This window comes from Megalops cyprinoides, chromosome 24, assembly GCF_013368585.1.
Source record: "Megalops cyprinoides isolate fMegCyp1 chromosome 24, fMegCyp1.pri, whole genome shotgun sequence".
In the NCBI taxonomy this organism is placed as follows: domain Eukaryota; kingdom Metazoa; phylum Chordata; class Actinopteri; order Elopiformes; family Megalopidae; genus Megalops; species Megalops cyprinoides.
In genome coordinates this window covers 13726221-13751969 of record NC_050606.1, presented here as the reverse complement: position 1 = coordinate 13751969, position 25749 = coordinate 13726221, and the positions used below count along the sequence as shown (strand labels likewise).

The 25749-nt window shown below is 41.5% G+C and overlaps 1 protein-coding gene across 1 annotated transcript in view; it reads left to right on the top strand.

Annotated features, from left to right (window-relative positions):
* The first annotated feature begins 647 nt into the window (after positions 1 to 647).
* The window catches only part of egfra (epidermal growth factor receptor a (erythroblastic leukemia viral (v-erb-b) oncogene homolog, avian)), an 80868-nt gene continuing 55766 nt past the window's right edge, over positions 648 to 25749 (top strand). Inside the window, exon 1 of the mRNA XM_036518562.1 lies at positions 648 to 977. Coding sequence (XP_036374455.1) covers positions 878 to 977 — 100 coding nt within the window. The 5' untranslated portion in view covers positions 648 to 877. The remainder of the gene's footprint in view (positions 978 to 25749) is intronic.

Below are 25749 nucleotides of genomic sequence, written 5' to 3'. Positions count from 1 at the left end.
CTGTCTGAATGCCGCCTTGCTGGAGGGCGACACCGCCATATAGGACCACTGTGTGGGCACCATGGAAACCTGAGAGTTATCTTTGAGAATGGCAACCGGAACCCTCTATGGGGGACTTTGTCTTCAATGACAGCTATGGGTCTCAATGAGTCACTCTGAAAAAGAACATATTATTAAAGCTCTGGTCAAAGTTAAAGACTTTTACCAGCTCAGAGATACTTTGTGTAAAAAAGAATAATATTTTTTATAATCTACAACAAGCTGTGACACATTCTGCCTGATGGTTAGTTTCCTCTCTTTGAGTCAATTTATCATGTTTAAAAAGCTGTGAGCGCACTGTTTCTGTAATTAATCCCAGAGCCAATGTAATTACATTTTTTGTTAGTTTGTATTAGATATTATTAATTAAATCTAGATATTAATTTTCAGACACTGAAAGTAATCTAAGAATGATGAGACGGGATGATTTCGTTATGACTGATGATACATGATTGATTATAAACAATATTTCACATTACCCAAAGCTATCATGCCTTTCACGCTCTGAGGGCAGCGGTCTTCCCTGAGAAACCAAATCTCTACCTGCTGTTGAATTTAACACCATACGGCCCTCCCTCTCAGTGACGTCGTGAGATTCTATGGTCGTGAGTTTCTTCGGCGCACTGCTTTCTTACTATAACAATTCAGGAGAGCGAAGGAGGAGCTGTCAAAGTTCCAGCTTTGAGGAGAGAAAAAGTACCACTGCAGACGCCTACCGCAACTTAACAATTTTTCCTGACAGTTTTCGTCCCACAATTTTAGGGGAAATAGCTTGGATTCACCGCAGAATCTTTGGCAGCACAAGTATGGAATAAAAGTCTTTCCATCTGGAGAGAGGATGAAGAACGCAAGAAAAACTATGGCAATGCAAGCTGAATTTGGAATCGTCTTTGCCTGCTTGATTGCCTTGGGTGGCTGTGTTTTGCCGGAAAAGAAAGGTAAGTGAAACTTAAAACAGAACTAACTTTCACAGTGAAGAACGGGGCATTCTGAATGATATTTTTGACGCAAACGTGTTTGAACGAAAGCAGTCTACTGGTACGACATCGTGGTATGTGGCGTCCTTAAAAGACGTGCTGCAGTCTTGTTAAAACGCAAGTGGCGTGGGAAAAGTACCCCAGGAGCTTCCTGGTTTGGGTTACAATGTAGCCCCCATACAATCACATTAGCAGAAATGCTATCCGTATTTTGTGGACCGCGACTGTTGAAATTGTCACGCTCTCTCCTTCATTATTATGATATTTGCTTATTAAGCCATACACTGGCAGATTTTAGACATCCGCCAGTGGGAGAGAAGGAATGATGCCACTTAAAACAATGAAGAAAGTGTATCCACTCATGTGCGGAATTGTTTTGTTATAGAGGCAGATGTTCATAAGCTATTTTTAAATGTTTATAATAAACGATAATACACTACACGAAATGCTTTGGTGGTTATCAAGTTATCAGTCAATCAGTCGGGGTAGTGTGATTGACGTAAATCTCTACCACTTTCTTCACTTTTGCATATAGAGATGTGATTGAAAACATTTATTTGATCAGGTGGAATATTACTTTTTATTAGAGGGTCTCGTTAGTAGTACTGAAGAAAGTGATTGATAATTCACCAGTGCATTGCTTAACTTACCAGCGTGCTGTGTCATGGATAATTTATTACACAGTAGAATAAACTGAAAACCGCAGAACTAAAAACTGTACATCAGAGGCACGTCTACTGAGAGAATACGTTCGCTGATACGCCTCACCGCGTTTAATGCTCGGTGAGAGAAGAGCTCATTTCGAGTGTGTGGTCACAAGTCTTCGTTTCTGATTTGCAACCTCTTAAACTGAAACGCATCCCAAGTCCATCTGAAATGTTGCTCATTAACACTTTTGTAAGGTTGTTACAGACTTAGTGTCGTTAGATGTTATATAGCCTACTGTGGGATGAGAACAGGTTAAAGGTTGCTTTGGTACCTTTGTTGCCTTTTAAACAGAGTTTCACTTTTACTTGGCACATGGTAACATGAATAAAACAATACTGGAAATTAATGTAGCGCATTTAATACAATCTGTATCACTGTTATTACTTTAATTGACATACTCACATACTACTCGCAGGTTTTAACTGTTCCACTGTTCATTTAAGATTACAACCTCTAAGGCAGCCGGTTGACGATGGGATATGTGATTGGTTGGTTTGTGAGTACAGGTATGCCAGTTCATGCTGGTTCTGTTTGTTATTTCAATATCACATTGTTAACAAAATAGGGTTAAGTGTTCAACAGAAGGTGTGTCCTGTCAAATATGTCCTTTATAAATATTTAATAATTTGAAGTGTGTACTAGAAATGCTGCCTGTACCGAGTGATGGGGTTAACTTTTTTGTCAGTTGCCGATAGGAGCAGCATAAGATGAAAAAACAAGGGAAAAATACAGCAAAAATACACATATATCTTCACATTTCCAGCTTTATTATTTATTAATTTTCATGCTTTATTAGCCTTTATGCATTCCTGTTCTTTGCATACTTGTCTCAAATTACTGCAACAACCTCTACATTGGTGCAGGAGCACTGAACTGAGACGAATGCAATCCTCCGTCACACTTGCATGCAGCCAACAGCTATTTTTCACACTACAAGTCACACAGCGCACTACAATGGCGTGGGTGCTCACTGGAGCATGGGCGCTACTCCACTGGTAGTATTCATGCAACTTGAGGGCACCTGACCGGTTGCAGGGTGCCTGAGAGTAGTGAGCAGTGGAGGCCCTGGCTCTCCACATTTTCAGCTTTTTAAAGCTCCTCACACAAGGGTGTTCAAGGTCTAAGAATGGCTGGCCCTTCTCACCCTCCTTTTAACCCTTTGTTAGTGAGTGTCTATTGTCATAACATTCTCGTGTTATGCATTATGTATTGATTGTATTCATTTGCTGCTCCAGTAGTTCATCAGATGACGTTTTGATTTAGGCCACAATGTCTCCCCATTATATTCATTTGTCTATGGGATGTTCTTGCCCGGTTTATGTGTTTTCAAGCTGCATCCTGTTTCCAAGGAATGCATTCCTGTTGTAAGATGGCAACTGCCTGTAGCTTTTTAAAGGCTCTGTAACAAATGTACTTCTTTTGTGAATCTACTTCACAAAATTCTAGAGTACGCAGCACAATAGCCCTCACTATTAACCCCAGTAAAAACCATTTAGTAATGAGTTTGCTTCTAGTATAGCTGGAATCAGACTATACATTATCCTATAGCATATTTCTTGCTGTCTGTTGATTATGAGCTATGATTAATGCATTTGCATTTACCTACTGTACAAATTGCATTTTAATTTCATCTTGCTGTCTGTTGATTATGAACTATGATTAATGCATTTGCATGCACCTACTGTACAAATTGCATTATAATTTCTTGCAAAAATAGCAAACATATTCGTGTTAACCACACTGCATGTTGAGATCCACTAGCAGAGGTTCTGAGAAGGGCAGCAAGCAGCTAATGAGAAAATTACCATGCAACAACGTAATAGCACGTAGCAGTTTCTGGCAGACTGGCTGTGTCTTGTGGTACGACAACAACAAACTCGCAGTGAGAGAGATGTGTAAGAAGACACAATGGCAACAAGACACAGGCACCAAGCAGAAAAGCACATGCCAGACAGAAGCAAATGATCAGGATCATTGAGCTCATTGTTGAGAGACCAGCAGTGGTTATTTTGTCCGCTTTTTTATTTGGTGAGATTGCATAGTTGGGTAATCATTGCAAAAACATTGGGTGGTATTGTAACTCTGATTTTAAACTCTGCATATCAGCATCTAGAGTATGTCCACTCTGTCTCCAATAGCAGCTTCTTCAAAAAGCAGTAATAGCCTGCTCATATAGTGCAACAAGTGTATACTTTTATACTTTTCTGAAATTGAGCTGTGGGTTCAAGGCTTAATGTGGTGATATAGCAGGATTTCACAACACTGATTTTCTCTCTGTTGAGTTTTAGTACTGCTCTGGAAGACAGAAATAATTTTTTAAGTTAGGACGTGTGAGTTATACATTAAATGGTCACATTTTAGGATATGGTAACAGTCAAATTGGAATTTGGAACGGAATAATCCTGGTATTTTAAAACCGACCCTTTAGCCTAGCGTGCCATATGCTTTTTTAAAAGTATGAGACATCTCATCCAATGCATAATGGTGGAATTCAGCTTTAAACTTCTCTTCAAACATGAACGTGCCCTAAAAAAGTCTGTACTCACAGGCAAAAAACCTTTTTTAACATTAGCGGTTACGGATATGCCACAGATGTGTCAATGTATGTATTTCCATTTGTTTCACACACAAAGAAAGAAGAACCATTGTGACAACACAGTTGTCATGGCCAAGAATAATATTGGACAAAACTGATTTGCTGCGCTTGGATATAAACCCTGTGCTTGCCCTTGCCTGGATTGGCTCAACTTTGCCCTATGACAATTTGGAGAGAGAATGTCTAGTTACAGTTTATCCTGAGTTACCCTTGTTGGCAGTTTGGACAGATGGGAGCCCCACTAAGCCAAGACATTTTGTCCTGGAATCCATCTGTGGGCAGGAGATGATGACACTTTTTCGATGTCTATTTACGTCTCATTGTCCATTGTGGACATGACCGAAGTGATGTCTCCCAAATTATCTGTGGGTTTGTTGTATCTGCATTTCTACTCATACTGTGGTCGACCAGGTGCTGGAAATCCCATGAACCATTGGCAGTGAAGCTTTATAGCACGCACATTATCCAATCCAAGTCTGGTTTATTGTACGAAATGGCGTGATTTTTGGGAAATCCCTTGGAATTTTTTCCAGGGACAGCATTTTCCAAAAGCAGCTACCACATCGCCAAGCCTTTTCTGTAAAAGGCTGGCATGAGGCAGAGTCGACCTCAAGGATGTGAAATGAACAGCCACATCCAATTAAACACCCATTACTTCTCTACTGACAGGAAGGATGTGCATTACAGCGCCCTGAACAAGAGCTCATTTGAACTGTAGCAAGCTGCAATGTACTTTTCATAATGAGTTATCAACATCCCTTATGCCATCAGCCCCTCTTGTGCGTAACCCATATTACCTGTACACGTGTCTGTTTGAAAGTAAATTAGAGAAGGAAGAAAAAAACTGCTCACTCAAATGCAAACTCGCAAGATGTATAAGGAATAGTTGTCTGGCCAACTACTGTAACTTGGTCATGCTGCACTTCTAATATTGTTGACTCCTTAGGTGGGTTTTTGCTTGTGTTGTGCTCTGCTTCACTTGTAAGTCGCTTTGGATAAAAGCATCTGCCACAATGAGTAAGTGTAAATGTAAATGTAAATGCAAAGAATGTTGCACACTCTTTGCTCCAGTAAAAGGTACTTGTAACTGATTATCAGATCACAAATGTTAGAAAGTCACCTATAGACTGTAGCTGAAACTAGTGAGAGCTGGAAAGAGGGCTCTCACAGTTTTTTTCCATTATGTTTTGTTAAGCAAATGACCTTTGTAGCTCTGATTCCGTCTGACTCTTTCTCTCAGGTTTCCATAGACAGTGGGAGTTTGGTGCTCTGTGTACTGTACGGTCGGGAGGGTCTCACAAGGTGGGCTTGCACTGGTTTTAACCACAGCTCTGTAGACAGGGTATTGCAAGATGAGTGGTATTACAGGTGAGAAGCTCTACATCTAAGCAGTTACAGCAATGTTCTGGGAGGGGTGTGATTGCGCAGAGCCGGGGGCTCCTTGCTTCCCACCCTTTTCCTCAGTGCATATTCTTGGTGGAGTTTCTTTCCCATTACTTTTGCCAAAGGGGAAGCAGAACTATCGGCATTCCTCTTGGGCAGACGCCTAATTCCATGGCCTTGCTGCACTAATAATATCACCTCTGCCTTAGTCCTGCCAGACATATTCCATTCAATACTGAAAGACAAATGAGCTGCTTGAGATGCTCAAAAAGACTTTGTGGAGGTTGTGGTATTTCCATTGGAAGATTTACTCTTTGACAGCCATTGTTAAAATTTCATTTTTATGCTCATTTATAGGATAATTTATCATTGTGCTAGATCAAAATAACACTGAAACTATAGTTGACCATACCCTTAAACAATCACTGTTGATTTAATGCAATGTGTCCTTATAACAGTTTGCTACAGAAAGAAGAGGTGAGCATATGACTGGAATATGATAAGAAGTTACCATCCATTGAATATTTATGATGTGCTTTTGTTTCTTGGTAGATTTATGATTATAGAATAACAAGATAGAAACAGATTGCTATATTTATTCTTTGTCGAATAAATGCAGGTACTGCAGTTTCTGTTGTTTGTAAATGTTTGAAGATGTTGCTTTATTTAAAAATTTTTCAGATGCTATTAGATAAAAAAAAATTGAAGGACTTTACCTATTTATGTGTATGTATATAGGTCACTCTGTCAGACTATGCGGATCAATAATGTAATATGTCCTGAAGATGTAAACTTTTTAAGCGATCAGCCATGTACCAAACAGGAACTTTCCCATCAATTAACAACCACGGGTTTAAATGATTCACCTTTAGAAGTTTAAGTTTAATGAAGATCACACTTCAAAACCTTCCAAGGGGGTGCTTTGTGGTCGTTTCTTTATCACTCAGTTGTAATGCTGTATGTGCAGAGGAGAAAGGTAGCAGGCTCAGGTTGTGAGCCGTGAACCTAATTAACTATTATCACTGCAGCAAGGGTACACAAACAAACCATTCTATTGGCTGTTGGATCTCAGTGATCATAGCTTACTCCAGCTCTGCCACTGATGTTATACCAGCCATTGTAAAACATACAAGAGGAGACAAACAAAAGCACACATGTTTATTTTGTGCAGCTGTTTGAACGGTGGATGACATTACCCCCCACAAGATAAATGAACTCTGCGTATGCTTAATAAGCACTTGGCATGGAATCAAATTAACGTCAGACAGTCTGACCAAAAGGCAAAAGAGTTACACCCATGGAATTAGCCTTTGGTTATCCCACAGAATGTTTTAGCCATGAATCAAATTTGCTTCAGGGCTGAAATCATAACATAACAACAAAATACATTTTTAGGTCTGTTTATACTTGTGTTTAAAAGTCTTACTACATTCCAGTGTTTTTATTTACAAAAAAATTGATTTTTTTATGGTTGGGTTTACACCGTTTCCAGCTGGACCAAAGGGAGATTTCATTGCTCATGCATATAGTAAGCAAGAAATACGTCATATGCATTTCCTTATAGTATGTACCCTCAAGAGGGTGAAATACAGTGCTCTTTTCACGATCTTTTGACAGATAAGAAATGAATGCAGGAAGCAGATCAGATTGATTCAAATGAAAATGTTGTGGAGGTCTGCTGAAGGTAGACTGGCCATGTATCGAACAGCACAAAGGTAATTGTTAATTTGTGACACAGATGACGCATGCAGCAGACAGGAAATGCAATTAATGAATGCAGGTGAAAATGTTTGAGAAGGTGTTGGCTATGTTTGTTTTCACATAATGTATTCTGTCCTTAACTCTAATTTTTTTTTTTTTTACTTTTTCACTTTTACAGTGTTATGAGTTTGGCAGTGGCTGAAAAACATCTAAAAATTTTTAAATCTGTAAGTGGGAAGAACACTTGCTTAATTCAGAGAAACAACTTTAACGGGAAAGCATATTCCAGGTGGATTAAACAGAGGCCCAGGTCTTCTCACAGTTCCTGTTTTCCTCACCCTGATCAAAGAACACATCCTGCATAATCCCACTCAACCTCGCTTCGCTCTCACGCACTGACTCGCAAAAAAATTGTCCTCCATGTTTGGGGATTTATTTTCCTGTTCTGTGCGATGGTGAGGTAAGCGTGCAGGACGTGCTGAAGCATAGCCTGGAAGGTGTCCAAGTGCTGTTGTCAGTGCAATATCAGTACTTCACCTTAGTAATATGTCTTCTAGAAAGTCTTTAAGAATTTGAAAATTTGAAAAGTGTCATGTTGGCCTTCACATGGCTTGTGTATAAAGGCATGGTAGGTGCGACCGAATTCTTTCCCTGGGGTTTATTTTCTCAGACAGGTTGCATTAGGCCGCCTTTTTACAGGCAGAAAGCATGACTGTGAATCACCAGGAATGCTGGGACTTCCAACAAACTCTACAGTGCCAAATGCGAAGGCCTATTTTACCCATGTATTTCTCTGAATTCAAGTGAGTTAGGAAGTCTGCCTTGTTACCCATAATGCCTTCTAAAGCTCTCTAAGTGTATCTGTTTTCCGTTGCTTTTTTCCCAGGGGGTCTAGCAGGTGTTCCTGTCTTTTTGAGCAGATTTTACTGATGCGTCATTGCAATTACATTGCTTGTCAGTCCTGATGTTTGTTATTTTTCCTCATGACAAGGCAGAGGAAAAAGTTAATTAGAGCATTAATTATATCAAGGCTTTTGACCGTGAAAATGTCTGGAGTATTACAAGGATGCTAAAAACTGCATTTAAACAGTTTCTGTGACATTAAACCAGCCAGTTATTTAGACTGACAGTACAAATAAGACAAGAGGGAAAAGTGATTTGTACAGTACTGGGGAAGTGGGTTGTGAAACTGGCCCAAAAGGAGTCATTCGTTTTTTTCAATTACCATGTAATTTTGACAGCATAAAATTTGTCTTGTCCATGTTGTGCACAGAGTGTGATTTACTCATGAGGTGAACAAAATGTGGTTCAATGTGATGTGACCTCTCTGAATCAGAAAATCACACAAGAGCAGAAGAGCCAGTTCCATCTGGAACCGCACCAACCGGGGCGATTGACGTCCTCAGCTCGCGGGATGCCCACAGGAGATGGCTGCTCTCCGTCCTCGCTCTTCCTGTCGTTCCTAATGCCGTTTTAATTGCGTCGCATCAACTGCTCTGTTGTCATGCAGCAGTGGATGCGCAGACCGTCCGGTGTGTACCCTGTCCTGGAAGAGGCGGTCAATAAGAGCGTTCATTTAGAAGTGCAATGTACGGAAGCTTGCTCATCGTCTTACTGAAGCCACACAATCTGAGCCAAGCCGTACAGTTGAAATATAGAGGCATATATAGATCACATTTAATTCTGTTTTTAATGTATATCAGTTGGCAAAGTGCAGAGATTGAATCCTTTTTTATGGCTGGTTATTTGCAACTTCAAACAGTGATATTTTAGATGTTTAATTAAATGTACATACAGAAATCCCTAATTTTTATTACAGTGCATTGACAGTGTAAAGATATTACAGAGTGTGAGTAGATTTAATAAATTTCATGTTCACAGTGTTTTGTATTCATACTGAAGGTTTGGGCCACTTTTGCAATTAGAAACAGATGTCATTTTCCCAGGAAAGCCTTTGGTTTCACCTCAAGTGTCTTTGCTGAGTTCCTGCAACAATTATGATACCTGATCAGTGTTTGTCAAGGAGTTTTTGCTGTGATCAAGAGCGTTGAATTTCTGGCCACTGATCTGAGATCAGCAGTTCAGAACAGAATAGGGTTTTATTGTGAAATTTTTAATGCAGCCCTTACCTCACTGTCCTCTTTGTTCAGAACAACAAACTGTTTTCCATACCATCTCTCTCCTCAAAACCGGCTAACCTCTAGCCGAGTCACTGTAGCAGAGATCACCACACCACATGATAGCTAAATTACAAGCCTGAGATGCTTATGTAATCAAACACAAACAAAAGAGAGAAACGCCCAACTTCCTATGCACTGAAAGACCAGATGAGGGTTATTCATAGTGCCTATATATAAAATGGCAACAACGGGGGATTTTTTGGACAACCAAAGCTTTTTCACTCCTCGACTGTTAAAACCAAACCTCCATACTTTGATATTGCAGTTGAACATTGGAGCACTGAACATCATGCAGTACGGCATGTGACACCGCTCACTGCAGTCAACAAGAATATGCTCAGGGGGTCAGACTGGACACTCTCAAATGTGCTAAAATGCCACTTTTAGTATTTGGTAGTCCATGAGGCTTTATATTAGGAGCATCTGATATTTGTTGATCTGTGGCTCGAAGGAAGTGAATGGGTTAAATCAATTAGCGTAACAATTAGAGGAAGTCTAATATCACAATATTGATCAGGGCTCTTTGTTGTGCCCATTATTGTATCCAGTAATTTGTTTCCTAGCAATACAGCCATCCTTAACTAGAACAATATGACCATTCCTCTTTACTCGACAGCTAACAAAGCCAGTGTGCCTTTCCTTCCATGACAATGATACTGGACATTTGCAGGCAGAGTCATATTTTAAAACCATATCAATCAGGTCTGAGGTCTGTAATCCTATTACATTTAAACAGGGTTAAAATGTCAGTTTGAAGGCAAAAACACATTTCCTCTTTAAAATTGAAGAAACTGTAGAACCTCTAACCTTCCCATTTCCTTAATTCCTGGCTGAAAGCAGTAAAGGCTTTCCTTGCATTGTGCTCTGCTGGGATTTGGACTGTTTGAATGCCTTCAGAGGTGGTTTTGGCAAGGTACTAATCCTGCATGGGGAACAGATCACTCCGGCCTGTTCAACATCCCGGACTGCACAGACTTTGAAATGAATTTGAGATCCAATTTTATTGTTTCAACAGTAACTCCTCCCCCGCAGAACCCCAGGGGTCAAACCTGACATCAGGTCCCAACACTGAGGTGGACTACGGGTGCAGTTTTTCAGGATGTGGTTTAAATGTGCTGACGCATGTTCTGAGCTTACATGGGGTAGTAGTTTGACACTGCTGAAATTTGCTATGATTGTAGACTACCTTGATTAGTGGCAGAGGATTACCAATTTGGTTGCAGGAATCCTTCAAATTGTTGTGATGGGTCATGTAGATATTGACCTCAAAATGGAACTGGAGCTTTCATTATATCCTTACCATTGTCTCACTGGTATGATATGTCCACCAGATGATCTGCGAATAAGATGCACCATAATGGAAGCCACTCCAGACTGATTTCAGACCCCTGAGGTCACCCTGGGGCAATGTACTTAACCCATGATTGCCTCAGTAAATATCCAGCTGTATAAATGGATAACATAAAAAATTGTAACCTGTGTAAGCTGCTCTGAAAAATAAGCATCTGCTAAATGACAATGTACTATAATGTGCATTCTGCAGGTAATTTTTCCCTACCACACCATGATCTGATCATGATCTGAGGTGGGCATTATCCACCATGGAGGCTAGTATTCAGATCAGAGAAAAATGCCTTCGTGTGTGTTCAGACAGATTGGCCAACATTTAGCAGTGCCTCTTTTTCCCGTCACGTCACGGCCCATTGGTGCTTACCAGCAGCCCGCGTGCTGGAACTTTGCCTGTGTCATAACAGAGGCATGTGGCTGGAGAAGGTAGGGCCCCAGCTGTTAATGCAGAAACGTCACACGTTGCCTTGCAAGCCGATGGCAGTGGAGATAGGGGACCGGTGGGTGTGGCAGGAAGCAGGCGTAGCATAAAGGTCAGATTAATATTTGACAGTTGTGGAGTGATCTTGGCTACCTTGCTGATCTCTTAAAAGATCTACGTGAGAAGCTGCAGATCTTGCAGTGTCAAAATTCTGTGCAAGAATTCCTGGGCTGTAGAGCTGTCATCATCTGTTTTGACAAGCAGCCCTGAGACACTCATCTTACAGTCAGGATGGCTGTATGGGGAAAAAAAAAATAGAACATAAAGCTTTTACAACTCTATGGTCAAGCATAGAGACAGCATTTTGAAAAATTCTATTCAAATTCAAATTCATTTTGAAAAAAGTCAATATGGATAAAATTTTCTACAAAGAATATCATTTAGAAACTGAAACTGCACAAGCAAACAAGGTGTTTACGATTATGGGTGTGTGGCTGGGCGTGGTCAGAGACATAGAGACATGACAAGCATTTTGCATCTACAGTCCATGCCAAGTGAGTGTGCCAAAGTTATTGTGAAAATTTATAGACGTGTGGAAAAACATGTTTGATGGCCATATTGCATACAGCCTAGGACCTATAACAGAAAACACCTTTCACACACGCAGAGACTATGCACAATAAATGTGTTGATTTTGATGTGTTGTCTAATGCTGTTAGTAACCATGAAAACTTTTTTTAAAACCAAAAGAAATTGCGCAAGCATGTTTGGCATGTCACAGTTACAAAGAGACATGGCAAGGACACAGTCCATACCTGTCAAATCTTTGAATACTGTGAAAAGATGTTGATCTGAAAAGCCCATTTGATTACCAGATTAGGCGTGGCAACATTTTGTGTGCATCTAATGATATCATATAATGACCAATAAATGCATACAAACTGAGCACATTGTGGCAGGGATGCCAACAGTTTTGCATAAAGGAAAACCAGGTCTAGAGAAATAAAAAAACTTTTGGCTATTCTGGCTTGACAGTCTAATGAATAATTATTGCTTAATCACTTCTGTGCTGTTGGAATTATGATAAATGATATAGGCCAATTTGCTACAAGACTCTAGGCATGATATTACATGTTACCTATTACATATTACATGACTCTTGATAAATTAATTAAATGTAATTATTTGAATGGACATGGATGTGTAGGCTGTTTTAATAATGCGTGACTAACTGCCGTATCATAAAACATGTGCATATTGTAGTCTTATCTTACAGTCTTATCTACTCATTTAACCACACAGCAGATTCTGGTCATGGCCAAATGTGCAACAAACAGAAGATGTCAATAGGTCAAACAGCTGAGAAACAATGATGCAATTATTCGACTGGTTATGACATGAGTATTACTGTCAGCGTTGTTGTAAATCAGGATTTCAGTTGGATGCATTTGTATTTTTAATTAATTTGAGCTCCTTGGAAACTCCTTCCAGCACATTGGAAAGCCACCATGGAAGGAAGAGTACTGGGGTGCAAAAACGACTCAGGGCAGGTTCTTCCCTTTCACTAACCTTGGCCTGTGCTAGCTTGCCAGGCAAACATAACCGGCCTAGTGAGACCTTCCCAATTACATTAAAGACATAATGTGAACAATAGGTTCAGTTCAGGGGGGTAGTCTTTATGTGTGGCTGTTAATTAATTTTGATTGACATCTCACTTCATGGCATGACCATGTGTCTAAGCTGTTTGGTTATCCTCGTAAAGGCATACACAGAAATAAGGAGAGACACTTTGACAGCTTGTTCTCCACAGGCTATAAGATAACCTGAGGTGTGATGATATTAAAGGTGCGGGGAAGTTCTAATTAAATCCAAGTTATACAGTATTTTCGGTAAGATGACCCTAATAAGGAGTCACAAAGCTTTTGTGTGAGTATGATTTTAACCTCCATTTTGTCCCTTGTATGCATTACAACAGTACTGAAAGTTGAGCGTGACTCCTGGGAGGGGGGGATGCAGGAACCTGCCTGGTAGAAACTTAAAACTAATTTTGGACAGGTTTGTACTTCATGCCTTGTGTGGCAGCCGTTTCCCTCATTGTACCTGGATCTTCCGGACAGAGCATCCCCTCTAGACCGGGCATCTGGCCTGCCCTCCTTGAGTTGGGTCCCATAAATCCTCTCCTGCTGTCCGGTTCGCCCCCGACTTTGAAGGCTGAGCAGCCTTTTTCCGCAGCCCACTCCCTTCCTTGGATCGGTGAGGTCCCGGGTGGGCTGTTATTCCACCCCTTCGAAACCCCTCTCCCTCCCGCTGCAGAGTATCTGGACGTTCCGTATGAAGCTCGGGGCTTCCTGCCACCGCTTGTGCCGATGGCCTTCCCAGATCCGCCCTGCTGATGAGGAATCAAGAGACAGGTGAAACGGGCTGGGATGTAGCAGTGTAGCATAGAGATAAGGAGCAGGGCTCGTAACCAAAAGGTTGCTGGTTCAGTTCCCCATTGGGGACCTGCTGCTATACCCTCAGGCAAGGTACTTAACCCACAATTGCCTCAGTGCACATCTACCTGTATAAATGGATTACATGTAAAAACTGTAACCTCTGTCAGTCACTCTGGATAAGAACATCTGACAAAATGATGACAATGTAATGTAATGTAATAATGATGCGGTCTTCAGGAAAGCCAACAGGCAGGTGAGATTTCTCAAATGTGCTGAAACACCGGGTGAGTGAGATTGACTCTGAGTCACGTGGTCTCCATCAGCAGCTGAGAGCAGTGCTGATGTCCTGCATTTGAGTCAACGGCATTTCTGAGGGGCAAGGGAGCCGTGCACGCTTCCAAGGGGTGACGGGTTCAAACCCCAGGTGGGACGCCGCGGCTGTGTTGCTGGCTTTGAGATTTAAGAAGCACACCCCTTTTTTTAGCCATGTTTGGTCATAAAGTGGGGGCCGGCTTGTTTGACCTCACTTTAACTGTAATGACTCGCCACCCAGGGGCAGCGGCTCGGCTTACAGCTGTTGCTGATGCTGCCTGGATGAGTAGGTCAGATCCATGAGTCAGTGTGTCCACAGCACACTGCGCATTTTGTCTGCCAGCTCTGGTCATGGCGGTAGTTTGCTTTGATGTCCAGCTCATGATTGCACCTGGATAGCATTAAACTAAAATCACCCAGCCCTGAGATTTTAATGGGGGCTTCAGTATGTATCAACTGAAAATTAAGTTGAAAATACACTGACATCATAATCCTGCTGAATACTAGAGTTTTGTTATTAACACAAACAGTGGAGTTATTTGAGACCACAGCAAAAAGGAAATGAAGCTCCTTTTTGTCATCTTTTTAGTCATTCTGTTTTGTCTGACCAATCGACAGTGTAATTGCTCAGAGATGGGGCTTGCTTCCCTAAGCTGACACAAAATCTGGAGTTAACCAGCTCCTGCCTTAATAACCAGCTACAATTTCTTATTGTCAGCAGTAAATTGTTGCTGTCATTTTATCTGGTGAAATTGCCAATTTGGCACAGATTATTCTCTTACTGGAGCAAAGCAGTTAAAGTGCAGTATGGCTTTTTATGTGTTGTTTGACACACAGCTGATTTGTAGTTGGAGCTGAAACTCTCAGCTCTTCCAAGTAGCATGCTGCAGATTCAGAGGTTGTCATCTGGTCATTTGCTCAAAGCTCCTCTCACCGCAACAGCACCGCACACTCCTCTGAGTCAGCCTGTATACTGTGTCTCCCAAAGAGAACTTCACCTGCAACATTTCATTCATGATAGCTGCAGCTTTGGATTTCCGTAGCAGAATTATGCTGCTCCCTGCAATTCCAGGGCAGGTCCTTGGGTTGGTCTGCAAGGGATAATGAATCCATTCCTTCCCTGGCAACTGAAAAGACAAATAATAACACTGGATGAATGCATGCAGAGGAGAAGGTTACACGGTGACAGCGGGGAGGGGGGGGGGAGTGTAGAGGATACCACTGACCACAACTGAATGTCATTTTGAACATTTTTAAACACTTTTAAGATTGGCTGTCGGTGTGGAAGGCATTCAGGTGTTGGCCAATATCAAATAGCCATAAATCCCTCCTTGTACACAAAGATCCAGGTATGCTTTTAGTACGCCTGATTATTTAATGTAATTTACCATTTTTAGGGGTTGTAAGAATTGGTTCAGTTTCTTACTGTACAGAGGTTAGGCTTTGTGTGTGAATGGTTTACCATAGAGGTAGCGCTGTGGAATATTGAGAAGAGGGGGGTTTGTGAGCAGAAGGTTGCAGGTTTGTATTCTGGTGTGACAGTGCTGTTGTACCTGTGGGCGAGGTACTTGACCTGTGTAGCCTTGATAAATTTCCAAACTGTTTATAAGAATGCTTCTCATAGTGAGTAAGCTGTTTATAGTGAGTATGAGTGTTGTAAATGAGCCCTGTTGAATTAATGCATAAAAAAACAAATGGGAGACTGCCCCAGCCTGCTCTTTTGTATACTTCTCTGACAGTGATTGACATTGGTTTGTTGGGTGTCATTAACTGTATGTCATCAATGGCAAAGTGTTCACTCAGCATAAGCCTTTACCTTCGGTACCTAATTCTCCACCAGCTTCACCGAACAATGACAGAAAAGAGCTGTCGGTTTTTCATGGCCGTGAAAGCAGGAGCTGTCAGGTACTGGCATTAACATGAAGGTGGAACAGGTCTGAAATTGTCTTCGCATGATTTTCCTGTAAATCATGAAAGCTTTGCCTAAGGTTATGAGCAGAGTTTTCGTGACATTTTCCCAACCCATTTCGCATTATTTTATCAGCTTTCACAGGATTATCCTCAGACTCTTGGTTTAAGAAAAGAATATAAAAGCAGACATCTAGCTCCCCAATGATTACCATGATAGCCACACAAAAGTTGTCATAATCCCCCTTTTTTTTCCCCAAACAGTTCAATCACAGGATTTTTTATGTTTCCTCTTTCCCTTGTAGTGTAGTAACTGAGTCGAAGTGCCCTTACTTAGTGTATACACCTAATTTGAACAGATACAAAAAAACACTTGAGTAAAAAAAATGTTAACTTTGCTTTTTGCTTGAAAGTTTTAGGGAAAAAATCCAGATATGTTTAATTTAGTGTAGGTGGGAGTCAGCAGACGTGAACACTGATTTATTGACCAAAAGGTCATTCCACGTAGAACTTCAAAATGGCAACACCAACAATATGATGAAGGGAGAATATTGTTCTGAAGTGAAGTGAAACTGACGTGAAAAATTCAAGCAAGTAGTACATAATTTAGATTCAGTAGAAATCAACATAGAGCAACATTGGGGGTATTCACACTTCATGGTCTAATCACAGGAGATTTGATGGGATACAAATAAGCCAATGCACTGTAAACTAAGCTGAAATGCACTGTAAACACACTAGGATATCGCTCTACACAGTTCATCAAATATTTAACCACATTATCAGATAGAGCCAGTCATTCAGCCATATTGTAATTCTGCTTTTTTGATTTGTTGAAGCCAGAACTAGTATTTGAGAAAGCAAAATAAATGAATAAAATAAATCTTGTGTTTGCTTAAACCCCAAACAACTCCATTTAATATACGGATCCAAAAAGTGTTTTTCTGTTTCCATAAAAGAACAGCACCCTGGGTTTCAAATTTCAGCAAAAGAGCAGTAAAAATTTTACCAAATCAGGGAGCGATGTCTCCTGGAAAATGACTCTCTAAAGAGAATCAGATCATCTGCCAGTATATAGCACAGTAGGGGTATAACAGTCCCAGAATGTTAACACTGTACCACCCGCTTAGATCCTCAACACTAGTGATACCTCCACAAAAAATGGTAGCAGAGGTTTGTGGTGTCCCAAGGTGACATGGCTGTATACCATTGGAACTGATACTCCAATGACAGGGTGTGGTGGTGCTTTGTAAGTTGTGTACCATTTACCGGTTGGGTTCTTTGCAAATGATGGCTGTTTTAACTGGAAAATGGGGTCTACAATGCTGTGACCTACCCAGCCCCTGGTAAGGTGTATAGCCTGTCTACTAAGGACTGGATAGGCAGTATACTGCTACAGAAAACATGAAAAGCATAAACCAACTGTGCCTTTTATGATTGATCAATGTCTGGTTTTGCCAAGAAAATAAATGTTGTGTCTGAGCAGTTCTTTGCCTCTTTTGAAGCTACTGTTGATTAAAATATCAAGAGCAATTCTGATAGACTACCTGAGGCAGACAGCTATTGGGATGAGGCAGAAAGCAAGCAAGCAACATTTCGATCCCCTTTTGTATATGGGAGCAACATTCCCCTGATCTTGTTCAGTATCCATTTAGAACAAAGTACGATCACTGAGCCTGCGATATCTGAAATGGGGCACAGATATACGGTGGGGCAGTTCTGAAGCAGTCTCATTTTGGTTTGTGTTCTCCTGTCTCATTGGGAGAGTCATGTGCACTGAACCAGAGTGGCTGTGAGTTCGCTTGAAACTCCTCAAGGGACGTTCCTGGCTGACTGAGATTAAGTGTGCAGAGTTGCTCCATCAAAAACAGAATAGCATGTTCTTAAAAGTACTCCTACTGGAATGTCTTAGATTTTTTAAACATTAACTCAGCTCAGCTGAAGGCTTGGTCAGTCCTGAGAGGCCAGGTTTGTTATTCAGTCTTACTGCACAGTATCGAGCTACTTGATGTGCGCGTGTGTGTGTGTGTGTGTGTGTGTGTGTGTGTGTGTGTGTGTGTGTGGGGGGGGGGGGGGTGTATAGAACCATCGCATTATCAGCTCAAACCAATGAGATGAGCTCCTTTCTGAGAGGAATCGCAGCAAATATCTGATGTTCCTGTCTTATCTCTTGTGTCATCACCCACCTGGTTGTGAAATTCAGACAGTGCGTGGGGGATCTCTTCCTGGCAGTCGAAATGAGGTCATGTGACAAAAGCTCGGTAAGGTGAGCCATAAGATAAGGCGGGAATCGCATGACACCCTAGCTTGACAGAGAACCGGAAGAAAGTGGCCACTCCCTCTCTTGGCAGCTTTTTTTTTCAATATTTTTGACATTTTAAATAATGTTTCATAAAATCTTGAATAATATATTTTCTTACGTTTCTTCTAAAGTGACTAAAAAAGACATTATTTTCAGATCAAATTAATTCTTGATCTGTTGTCTTATTGAAGACACATAGAGTCATGCTATGACAAAATGAAACCCTGGCAAAGTTGAAGTGAAGCTCTCACAAACCAGACTTATCCTTTCCTTCAAATATTTATATACATTTTACAAAAAAGGTATCCAGGTTAAATAATAAAGCATTAAATAAATAAAGCATTATTGAGATGGCATGTAAAACATGTATACTATGTTTCTGCAAATGTATTTAATGCTTGTGAATATTTTGAATTGCACAAAAAAAATCTCACAGGGAAGAACAGTGAAGAATAAAAATCCCCTACGTTCATTTCTTTAAGATCAACATCCATTTCAACGAGAGAGATGATTCACACATCATAGGAGCGCAGGAGTTTCAGGAGCACAGCGTCCGGTGTGTGAGAGCGGGTCATTGGAAGAACCAGTCAATGCTGTTCAGGACCCAGGTGACAGACATAGGGGGGAGCAGGAGGAGGAGGTGCATCCAGGAATAATAGTCAACAATCTCCGGTGACTCAGGCTTGTCCTTGAGTCCATTCCATTGCCTCTTTGCATTTAAGAAGCAAACAAACAAGCAAAGCTTGTTATCACAGCTCAGGTTTCCTCTACCTGTTATTGAAACGCGTAGGCAGAAATGCAGTTAATGTTAACATGGCACTGCCACGCCCTCTGGCCTCATTATAGTAGATTCCTCATCATAATATTTTCAGGGGTTTTTTTTAAGGGTTTCCGTGGAACAACTCAATAACCCACATTTTCATCATTGTAAGTGAACTCATGTTGTAGGACGCAGGGCATTGTGCAAATGCAATAACCTACAGTACACATTGCGTGGGATTGAGCAAGTATTGACAAACCAAACCTTTGTCAGGGTCAGAATGCTTGCTTGAATTCCCTGGCCATCACGTAGTTGTCCTCAGAACAACTCCATTGGAGGTAACTCCACTGAAAATCACTGAATTACGTTGACTTCTTTGTTGTAGTGGGTGCCCATATTGAAGACCTTTTTGCTGAATTTGCTCAATGGGACAACGACAGTACCTCCACCTGAGCATGCAACAGACAGCCACAAAGTTAGCTCATTGAGAAATTATAGATCATATCAGTCTTCTAATAATCAGGATGACTGATTTGCTGTCACCACGCCGCAGTTCTGTTCATGTTCTTGTCATCAGAGGATTTGCAACGTGACGTTACGGGGAAGAACACAGGCATGAGAATGTGGGCCCTCAACATTGCCACAGTCGATATTGCTGTGTGGTCTTGTTTCACAGGAACAGAGAGGATGACAGGAAAGAAAGAAAAACAAACCCCAGAATATGAAGAGTAAGAAAAAGAAATGAGGGGATGAAAAGTCAAGAGAGGCTGGGGGGGGGGGGGGGGGGGGGGGGGGGTTGTATTGTTTTTGAGATCCAAGTAAAGCACTGAATGCTGCTTCAGCTCTGACCCTGTCAGAGGTTTCTCAAGCAAACACAACCGGGCACTTGCAGAAAAGGTAATCCATGTTTTTACTGGTGTGGTCTGTAGTGATGAAAGTGCGCTTATTTCCTTAAGGACAAGCGATTGCGAAACGCTGCCTGTGCAAAGAAGTGCCTCTCCCTTTGGAAACGCATGAATAGCTTCTCAGGCTGCTCCCCTCCCAGCCTTGTGCGAGGAAGTCTGTGTTTATCCAGAGAACACCTCAGCGCCAGGCCGGGTGCCCCACTATCTCGGGTAATGCCGTCCAATTAACGAAGAGAGTCCGATTAACCTAAGTCAGACTCACAAGAACGAAAGAGTTACCGACAAGTCTTGCGCCAGCCTTTGTGTTCCAAACTGTCTCGGGACAGTGGTACTCTGATTCCAGAGTTACACTGAATACAGCAGGAGTGCCTACCCCATTCTTTGCCAATTACAGGAGACTGCTCCAAAGCCGGTATGCAGTCAGTTTTCCTCATTGTGTTTTGCCTCTGATGGTGTGCTTTGTTGATCATTCTGTACTGTACGTTTCTAGTTTAATTCCCAGCAGGGCTGAACTAATAGCTTTAACCCTATACTGCTCCGTGTCATGGTCACGACCCTACTACCCCACACCCTTGCAGTATAATCAATAGCACATTGCCGTCACCCACATAGCAATTATGCTGTCAGCACACTCCCTCATGTAAATGAGACTCGGTGATGTTTTTAGTGGAGCGAGACTATGGGAAAATGTGTTATTTGATCATAAAGCAAAGAACTGGCAAGTCTTTAAAAAAAAAAAAAATGTGTTTCTGTATTTTTTGGATATTGGGCTCATCACAAAAGAGCAGGCTCAGTAGGAAAGATGGAAGCAGCAGATGTTTAGTGCTCTTTCCATTACTCAGAGTCGCCACAGCGCCAGTCCAGGTGGATCCAAACAAAGCGCGGTGCACTGCTTTGGCACAACCTAATTGATGAATCAGCTAAGCGTTAATCGCTTTAAGATCACTTCGCTGACATTGTGCTCCGTCTCATGGCTTCAGGGAGGCAAAAAAGCACAAAATCTCAGAGCACCTTTGTCTTTTCAGGGAAGATTAACTTCAGCCACTCAAAGGGCAAGTTACTGTACATGTACAGTAGAATGCTGAAAGACTCCTCCATAATGTCCCTTTAGGCAAAAGGAATGAGTAGCACTATCCAAACAGTCAGGGATGAACACCTGAAAAAAACCACTCCGGTGGGCCCACATTTTTGTTGTAACCGCCATCTAATCGCAAGCATTTATTTTCGTGCACCTGGAGGATTTTCCCGTAATGGCTGGACGAAGATAGCATCCTCCTTCCCTGATTTGCCTGCTGTGAAGCCGATTTGTTTTTCGCAGCCAGAGGCAAAGCAGTGATTTTACTGTCTTTCCAGGGAAGGACAAACAAAAAAGCATAGAATGGGGGTCATTTGGAAGTTGTTTGCCCTGCTCTCTAAGTCAAGGATTCACACTGAATACACACTAAAGAGAGACATCAGACTTGTTTAGTTTGAATTTCGACCAATTTCATCCAAAGCCGGAGCAGAACCCTTTATTTGTGTGAGAGTGACTGTGACTGATCTTGCTGATTGCTATCCATGGTTATAGGTCTTGTAAACAGGTCATAGAGAGATTGGGGATTAGTTAAAGTGGTGTAGCTTCATTACACTTGAAAGACAGATGTCTGAATGGCAAAGCAAACACTATATCTTTCCTCTTAATTTTGTAGAACCGATTAGCTTTCCTGAAAAGAATTTTTAAATTCATGTTTCAGAGAAGAAAAATATTGTCTAAATGTTGCCTGACAATCTACTGGAAGTGAAGTATTATATGACATTACTTAATATTCAGAATTTTTGAGGTAATTGATGCTAATGTGGCGTAATGTTTTCATAATCCTCTGTATACTAGCACAGACTCTGTTTTCTGTGATAGGCTATGGAGATATGTGTGTGTTAACCAATCCCCATGCTGTGTTCAAACCACCAGGACATATATGGCCAGATGTGTCACATCAAGAGCTGGCTGTTCTTCATGGTCTCTTTTTCTGCTTTATTTCTACTGCTGTTGAAAATTCAAATATTTATAGCATTATGTTCATAGAATTCTGTCTCCTTGGTGTACTCCAAAAGCTTTTATTATGGGTTTAATATTTCATTATGTATTTACATCAAGCTGACATTTTGAGCTCTTGGTAGTTTAATATGCTGAAACATCAAACTAACCTTCCACTCCCCATTTCCATCACAATGTCTTATAAATGTATCTTTAAACCATGTAAAAATGCCCAGGCTTAACCATAAACGGGCAATATGAAATGACATTAGGATTTTAGGGTGTGTTTTTGTCAAGTTGACAAGAATGCCTTGTGGTTTAACATGTTGACAAAACATAATGTTCCCCTTTCCATCAAAATTTCCTAGAAGTGTTAACTGTAAATCCTGATAATATTTAGTTTTGGCTCAGCCATTAAGAAATAATTTTTAGAACACTGGATCCTCTGTTAGCTTTTCTGTAGTTTTGGTAACTCTGGTAACTCCTATAAACCATTGCATCGTTATGTTATCTATGACATAGCTTTGCATTTGCTGGTTCATTTTAACAATGCTTCTGAGAATGCTAATATCACAAGACCTACTTCCATTCCTTACTGCAATGAAAATGATGCAGTAAAATGCAGGACTGCAAACCACAGCATCTGCAAAAGATAACAGATTTTATGTGTGGAAATGCATCCATATGAAACACAGACTATATTCTAAAGAGTTACCTCAATTCTCCTCACAGCTATACAGTACAATTTGTAATACACTGTTTTGGTTGGAGCATCATTCCAGAGACATACAGTAGCTCTCCAATGGTTCAGACTTTCTGTTAAATAGCATAAAGAAGTTCAAAATAAGAACATTTGCTTCTTGCTGTGTTGTGTTTTAAGTTCTGTGCCACATGGTTCCTCTGTCTCAGAAGCGTGCCTGAACTGGGGGTGTGTGTGCCTTTGTTGTTCCCCCCGGAGTACGGTCTGCGGTGCCTCGTGGAAGTGTAGCGGAGGACGTGAAACCACATTGTCTGACGAATGTTTGAATCGGTTCCGCGTCAGACCGTGAGATATCTGCACGCGCTGCCAGACGTTTGCGCCGAGCGAGTAACATCAATCACCTGTTCACAGCAGGCTAATCCTGGAGACATCAGAACAGAGGAGAAAAACATCAGTTTCCTGGGGAGCTTCAAAAACATTCCTTCAACTCACTAAGGTTCCATATGCCTAGAGGTGCACATTATGACACATCTTATGTGAAGTTAAGCATAAGGTAACATTGTTAACCAGTTGTACTATCCGCCTGATAGGGGCCTACATTGTGACTGTAAGGTGTTTTCTCTATTAGACATGTCACCCTAGACTATCTTTGTGTCCATACAATGGACGTTTACTTTTATGTGTAGACTCCAACCTGCCTTCTATTCTGCATCTATGAGTTTTAAAGCCCTGATGTCACCCATTTAAACACATGGGTTATTCTTTTTTTATGGCAGCCTATTTCCGTGCAGATTTGCGGAGTGCAGAAACCTGCTACCGAGAACTGAGTAAACGGAGGGGCACAGAGGGATGATGCAGACAGGAGAGAGAGAGAGAGTGAGGAGGAGAAATTAGGACAGGACAGAGATGGAGAACGAGACATATGGGGCTGAGAACTAGACAGAGGGCAAGACAAAGAGATGAAGACAGGATCGAGAGAGAGATGAGGACAGAGGAGAGGGGAGAGGAAAGGATAGAGTGATGGGGAACGGAACAGGAGAAGAGACGAGAGTTTGCTGGAGCACCTTAGTATTGTGAACTGAGCCAGCAGCAGCGTTGGAGAGCCTCCATTTTAGAAGGTTGGGTAATGGAGTTGCCTGGTGATGCTGTTTGTGTTGGATTACACAACCCCACAAGATGTACTAGTGGTGGGCATAATCATAGACTTCAGAGAGAACATCGTTACTGACAGTACAGTACATCCCTTTGCCCCTAATCACCCTGACCCCGATGTGTAATGCTGTCAACTGTATCTCAAGTTGATTTGAATGCCACAACACACAAGGTAAATGTTCCAGCCAAAAATTTAAAAAAAATCCAAAATCAATCAAAACTATACGTGTGTGTGTGTGTGTGTGTGTGTGATAAAGTGATAGAGAAAAACTGGGAAATACTGTCGTTGGTACTAACATCGCTTCTTAATAACATCGCAATGTGCTCTAGAACCTTTAGAATGCCGCCTTTTACAAGCTTTATTTTCTTTTAATCCTGGACGAGGTCATTTCCACTTCCGAACCTGATCACATCAAGTAACCAAACGCACCTGGAACAGTCCAATTTCAGCCTCACCTCACCTGCATCTACACCCACAGTTAAGTCGAAACCGCTTTTATACCGTGGTAATGCCCAATCCCACCAGGACACGGGTCCGTGGAAAGAAGCCATTATCTGTCTCTCATTTCATTTCAATTTTAGACTTCAGGTGGATGTTGGTAGTACAAACTGTTCTCTGTTTGTTACGAAAAATCAACCTCGGGGTACTGTTCCATTCCAGTCCAGAGCCAAGATCAGATAAAAGTGTGGTATTCAGTCTTTTCAGAGACCTGGGAATAGCTGCCTCAACACGAAAGCGCTTTTCTCCTGTCAGTCCTCCTTGTGATTTTAATACTAAAGTCATCGCTTAATGACAGCAGTTGAAAGATCTGTCAGGCTCTGTTCAGCTTTGCTTTTATCACTTTGCCCGGTAGCTCTGTTAAACTGGGCATGTGGACCTCACCTGTGTGAGTGCAGGTTAGGGATGTGCCATGCAGGAGTCAGTATGTAGCACTCACTCAGTGCTGCACTGATCCTGCAGCAACGAGGTAGCAAGGGAACAATGTTAAGGAAACGTTTTCAGGACGTTAGGAAGTTATCCCGGGAGAGCCTATACATTAAGTTCTCCTCTTCCAGTTCAAGGCAGTGCTTATGGCTTTAACACACTAGTTACATGTACCAACACAACAGTGGTCAGTAAAGACTGTCATTACCTTCATAAGTAGGATATTCTTCCTGTGTTTGGGCAGCATTGTAGCATAGTGGTAAGGAGCATGGCTTGGAACCAAAAACAATTTCCAGTTCGATTCCCCGCTGTGGTGTCTGCTACCTTGGGCAAGGTACTTAATCCACAATTAACTCAGTAAATATCCAGCTGTATAAATGGATAAAATTGGAGCCTATGTAAGTCTCTCTGGTTAAGAATGTCTGCTAAATGACAATAATATAATAACTTTTCCTTTTCTCTTTCTTTCAGCCTGACAGTCTTTCATTTCTTTTGTCAATCTTACTTTGTCTTTCCCACTATATTTCTTTCCTTGTTTTTTCCCTGTGGTATTCTTTGAGGAGTAGTTTGATCATGAAGGGAGGAAGTGGCAGTGCCTGTCTCAGGGCAGTGTGTGTAATCACATGGTGCGTCTCCATGGCGAAACGCTGCCGCTGTCATTGTGGGTCGGGTGGGGCACGGGGGGTGGGGGGGGTTCTGACTCAGTCAGGCATCACTGCTCTTCCAGTGCCTGCACTGGCATGCCATCTCTCTGACATCTTCACGCTCCACAGCCCGATAGCAGCATGGAGAATGCACCACTCCCTGCACTGTCAGATGCATAGAAAGACATGGCGTGTCTGTCACCAAAAAGATCCCCGCAGATTAGAAGCAAAAAAGGAATTCATTTTTCAGCAATTAGTATATGGGGCAGGATGATTGTGGAAACTTTTGGTGAGGATCAGTCCTTTCTCTTTCCTCTTGTCGTACACCTGCCTCTGTCAG